The sequence below is a fragment of the Apium graveolens genome, chromosome 4 (genome assembly GCF_009905375.1).
Source record: "Apium graveolens cultivar Ventura chromosome 4, ASM990537v1, whole genome shotgun sequence".
In the NCBI taxonomy this organism is placed as follows: Eukaryota; Viridiplantae; Streptophyta; class Magnoliopsida; order Apiales; family Apiaceae; genus Apium; species Apium graveolens.
Window position 1 is genome coordinate 96,451,862 of NC_133650.1, and position 5,296 is coordinate 96,457,157.

Below are 5,296 nucleotides of genomic sequence, written 5' to 3' on the forward strand. Positions count from 1 at the left end.
TGGGGATAAAAAATTCAATCAATCACAATTAAATAATATACATAAGGGCACACATATATATACACAACAAGCATGGGTTGCCTCCTAATAAGCGCTTTTTTAACGTCATTAGCTCGACGCCTGATCATATTTAAGTTCCAGGATCAGTGAGAAGAAAATTTTCCCCTCTTTGCACATCATCACCAACGAGATACGGTTTTAATCTCTGACCATTCACCTTGAAAATATCGGACCATTCACCTTGAAAATATCGGACCCTTCTCTAGTATTATCAATAGCACCATGAGGATAAACCTTCACAATCTCAAAAGGTCCAGACCATCGTGATTTGAGTTTTCTCGGAAAAAGCTTGAGTCTTGAGTTAAATAACAAAACCTTCTGGCCAACATCAAATTCCTTCCTTTGAATATGTTTGTCATGCCATTACTTGGTCTTCTCTTTGTACAATTTAGCATTATCATATGCTTTGAGCCTAAACTCGTCAAGCTCACTAAGTTGCATCAAACGCTTCATGCACACAGACTTCACATCAAAATTCAAACTTTTTATAGCCCAATACGCCTTATGTTCTAGCTCAACAGGAAAATGACATGATTTTCCGAATACCAGCATCTACAGAGACATTCTAATAGGACTTTTGAAAGCAGTCCTATAAGCCCATAAAGCATCATCAAGTTTTCTTGCCCAATCTTTTCTGGAGCTAGACACCATCTTCTCAAGAATTTGTTTCAGTTCTCGATTTGAAATCTCCACTTGCCCACTAGTTTGAGGGTGATAAGGTGTAGCAACCTTTTGAGTCACTCCATACTTCCGCAAAAGATGTTCAATTAATTTATTACAAAAGTGAGATCCTCCATCATTGATAATGGCCCTGGGCACTCCAAAACGTGTGAAAAAATGTTTCTGCAAGAACTTTTTCACCACTCTAGCGTCATTAGTGGGACTAGCAATCGCCTCCACCCACTTAGAGACGTAGTCAACACTAACCAAAATATATTTATTCTTGAAAGACTCCGAGAATGGCCCCATGAAGTCTATCCCCCAAACATCAAAGAGCTCAACCTCAAGAATAGGTTGTAATGGCATCTCATTCAATCTTGAAATATTTCCCGTCCTTTGACATCTATCACAAGTTGCAACAAAGTTCCTAGCATCTTGATACATTGAAGGCTAATAAAATCCGGACTGCTAAATTTTTGCCACTTTTTTTGTGCTACTATTGTGGCCACCACACTCTAATGCATGATGGTGATTCAAGACATTGGGAATCTCCTCATGTGGCACACATCTCCTCATGATACCATTGGCACACGCTTTATAAAGAAGTGGTTCTTCCCAGAAGTAGTGTTTTACATTGAACAAAAATTTCTTATTTTGCTGATAAGTGAACTCACTTGGCACAATACCTCCTACAATATAATTCACAAAGTCCGCATACCAAAGTGTAGACATAGATACAGCTAGAAGTGTTTCTTCCGGAAATGAGTCATTAATAGGCCTATCAACTCTTACCACTCCATCCCCTTGATCTAGTCTTGATAAATGATCAGCTACTAAATTTTCAGAACCTTTCTTGTCACGAATTTCAAGGTCAAACTCCTGAAGTAGCAGTATCCAACGGATAAGACGAGGCTTGGCATCCTTTTTCGATATTAAGTAATGAATCACATCATGATCCGTATAAACAATCACTCTAGACCCCACAAGATATTATCTGAATTTGTCAAAGGCAAATACCACAGCAAGTAGCTCTTTTTCCGTGGTGGCATAATTTATTTGAGCATCATCAAGTGTCTTGCTTGCATAATAAATCACGTGCATGCGCTTTTCCTTCTTCTGTCCCAAAACAGCACCCACAGCATAGTCACTAGCATCGCACATAAGCTCAAACGGCAAGCTCCATCAGGGGCTGATATGATAGGTGCAGAAGTAAGTTCCTTCTTCAACCTGTTAAAAGCAACAAGACAACTCTCATCAAAATCAAATACACTATCTTTTTCAAGTAAATTACAAAGAGGTCGAGAAATTTTAGAAAAATCCTTAATAAAAGGACGGTAAAAACCGGCATGTCCAAGGAAACTTCTAATTCCCTTCACAGATGAAGGTGGTGGCAATTTCTCAATCACTTCAATTTTCGCCCTGTCAACCTCAATGCCTTTACTAGAAATCTTGTACCCAAGCACAATACCATCCTTTACCATAAAATGGCACTTCTCCCAATTAAGAACAAGATTAGTTTCTTCGCACCTCTGCAACACTTGAGATAAATTCGTTAAACAAGTATCAAAGGAAGAACCATATACAGTGAAGTCATCCATGAAGACTTCCATGTTTTTTCCTACAAAATCTGAGAAGATAGCAGTCATAAGTCGCTGAAAAGTAGATGGGCCATTACACAAACCAAAGGGTAGCCTACGATATGCAAAAGTACCATATGGACAAGTAAGGGTTGTCTTTTCTTAATCCTCAGGAGCAATGGGAATTTGAAAATATCCCGAGAATCCATCTAGAGAATTATAATACTCATTACCTGTAAGTCTTTCAAGCATTTAATCAATAAATGGGAAGGGAAAGTGATCTTTGCGAGTAGCGTTATTTAACTTCCTATAATCAATACAAACTCTCCAACCTGTTACTGTCCTAGTGGGGATTAATTCATTTTTTTCATTATGCATGACAGTCATCCCACCCTTCTTAGGCACAACATGTATTGGACTAACCCATTTACTGTGAGGAACAGAATATATAATGCCAGCATCTAACAACTTAGTTATCTCTTTCTTAACCACATCTTGTAAAATAGGATTCAATCTTCTTTGTCCCTCAATCACAGGTTTATGATTATCTTCTAAAGAAATTCTATGCATGCAAAGAGCGGGGCTAATTCCCTTAAGTTCTTTAATTGTCCAACCAATTGATGATTTAAATGTTCGAAGCACATGTAACAACTTATCAAGTTCATCATCATTAAGCAAAGAAGACACTATCACAGGATATGTATCATTATCACCAAGAAAAGCGTACCTTATATTAGAAGGGAGAGGTTTAAGTTCTACCTGCGGTGCCTCTGAAATTGAAAGCGCCATATCAATTTTTGGCATTCCTGTATCTTGCACAACAATTGCAAGCGAATCTCCATCTTCTTTGTCATATAAATATTGTTCCTCTTCCAACAAGTCTGCGTCTTCATGCTTTAAGATCTCATCCATTATATCAACAGTGAAATATGTAGCATCAAATGAAGGCATCTTCATAGCTTTATTGAGATCAAACTCAACCTTGTCTTCACCTACATTCAACGTCAATTTCCCAGCATTTACATCAATTATAGTTCCGGTAGTAGCCAAGAATGGCCTTCCCAAGATAATGGGCATCTCAACATCTTCATCCATCTCTAATACCACAAAATCACAAGGGATAAAATATTTATCCACTTTAACCAGTACATCTTCAATGATTCCCAAAGGATACTTGACAGTACGATCGGCCAGCTGAAGTGAGATTCTTTTCTTTTTGAGCTCTTCAAGACCAAGTCTTCTACAAATGGAGTGTGGCATCAAACTCACACTAGCCCCTAAATCACAAAAAGCTTTAATGTTCTCCAATAGTGCATGGCAAGGAGAAACTTCCAGGATACTTTAACTTTTGCAGAATTGATTTCTGTATGACTGCACTACACTCCCCATTTAGAGTAATAGTTTCCACATCCTCGAGTTTTCGCTTTCTAGACAACATCTCCTTTAGAAATTTGGCATAGAGTGGCATTTGGGCCAAAACATCAGCAAAAGGGATATTTATATGCAATTGCCGAAAGATTTGTAAGAATTTCTCATACTGTTTCTCCAACTGCCTGTTATGCAATCTTTGTGGAAATGGAATTGGAGGCACATATGGTTTTGATGGGGATTTCAGTGCGACTTCTTCTATCTTTTTCTCATCATCAACCTTCTCCGAATTTTCAACTTCAGCCTTGACAATTTCCTCTTCTTTTGACATGACTTTCTCCTTGGGTTTGATAGCCTCAATTTCTGGAAATTCTCTCCCATTCCTTAAAGTGATAGCCTTGCAATGCTCCTTACCATTTGGATCCGGTTGAGAAGGAAGTGATCCTTGCTCACGAACACCAACTTTATTAGCAATTTGTCCTATTTGAGTCTCCAACATCTTTTGAGACGACGCCATCTGATCAAGCCTTGACTCAACCTTTTCAAATTTGGTCTCTATATTGGCAAAGGCCCTAGTAGTTCCTTGTATCATTTTATTGAGTGCAACTTCCCAGTCGGCCGGTTCTTTCTTTTCCTTTGGCTGAGGTTGATATTGTTGTCCCTGATATTGCTGACGTGGCTGAAAACCTGGAGGTTGATTTTGCCTAGGAACTGCATATGATGGATTAGCAGCATGATTGCTACTATAAGAAAGATTGTTATTTGGCCTCTCATTTGGATTGTAGTAGGAATTATTCTGAACAGGCCAAGATTGTCTTCCTTGAATGAAAGCTGCTTCTTCTGGAAATTGTGGTACATAAGAATACTCACCAGCGCTATAATCAGTGTATCCTTCCATTGCAGAAGAGATGGCATTAACATTTACCCTTTGTCCACGTACCTCTTGAGTCAGAGCATCCAATTTAAGAGTTAGTAAATTCATCATCTCAGTATCTTGTGCTGATTTTACTGTGTTTGCACCATTAGGTGCCCATTCATAGTTATTCGATGTTAGTTGCTCGAGAAGTGCTTTTGCCTTGGTTACTGGTGATTTCTTAAAGTCTCCTCCAGCCGCCACATCCAAACTCAAACAAACTTCTGTACTCAAGGACCCATAAAAAGTACTCAAAAGCATCCATTCTGAATATCCATGATGTGGGCATTTTCTCAACAAAGACTTGTATCTCTCCCATGCCTGATATAAGCCTTCATCTGGTTTCATCTTGAAACTCATAATGGTTGCCCTCATTTGTTGAGTCTTGTCTGAAGGATAATATTTTGACAAAAACTCAGTTGAGAGACTTTCCCAAGTAGCAACTATAGTATCTAGAAGTTGTTGAAACGATTACAAAGCTCTTCCCTTTATAGAGTAAGGGAACATGTGAAGATGAATTTGATCTGCAGTCACTCCCGTGATTTTGAATGAACCACACATCTGCACATAGCGCTCTAGATGATGGTGTGGATCCTCCCGCTCAATATCTCCTTCAAAAGCAGAGTTGCTCACCATTTATATCAAGCTCGGATTAATAGTAAACTGAGCTGCATTAATTGTCGGAGTCTTATAAATGCAATTTGCAAGATTAGGAGTC

At 38.6% G+C, this 5,296-nt stretch overlaps 2 protein-coding genes across 2 annotated transcripts; both read right to left on the reverse strand.

Moving 5' to 3' along the window:
- Positions 1–1,188: 1,188 nt before the first annotated feature.
- LOC141718762 (uncharacterized) lies at positions 1,189–3,557 on the reverse strand. Its single transcript, XM_074521147.1, has 4 exons — positions 2,630–3,557; positions 1,948–2,347; positions 1,738–1,867; positions 1,189–1,641 (listed from the first exon to the last, which is right to left on the reverse strand). The coding sequence occupies exons 1-4, from the start codon at positions 3,555–3,557 to the stop codon at positions 1,189–1,191; spliced, it is 1,911 nt and encodes a 636-aa protein (XP_074377248.1).
- A 34-nt stretch (positions 3,558–3,591) lies between these two features.
- Positions 3,592–4,953, reverse strand: LOC141718763 (uncharacterized). The gene has a single exon (XM_074521148.1). It carries the CDS (start codon positions 4,951–4,953, stop codon positions 3,592–3,594), a length of 1,362 nt encoding a protein of 453 aa, XP_074377249.1.
- Positions 4,954–5,296: the final 343 nt, after the last annotated feature.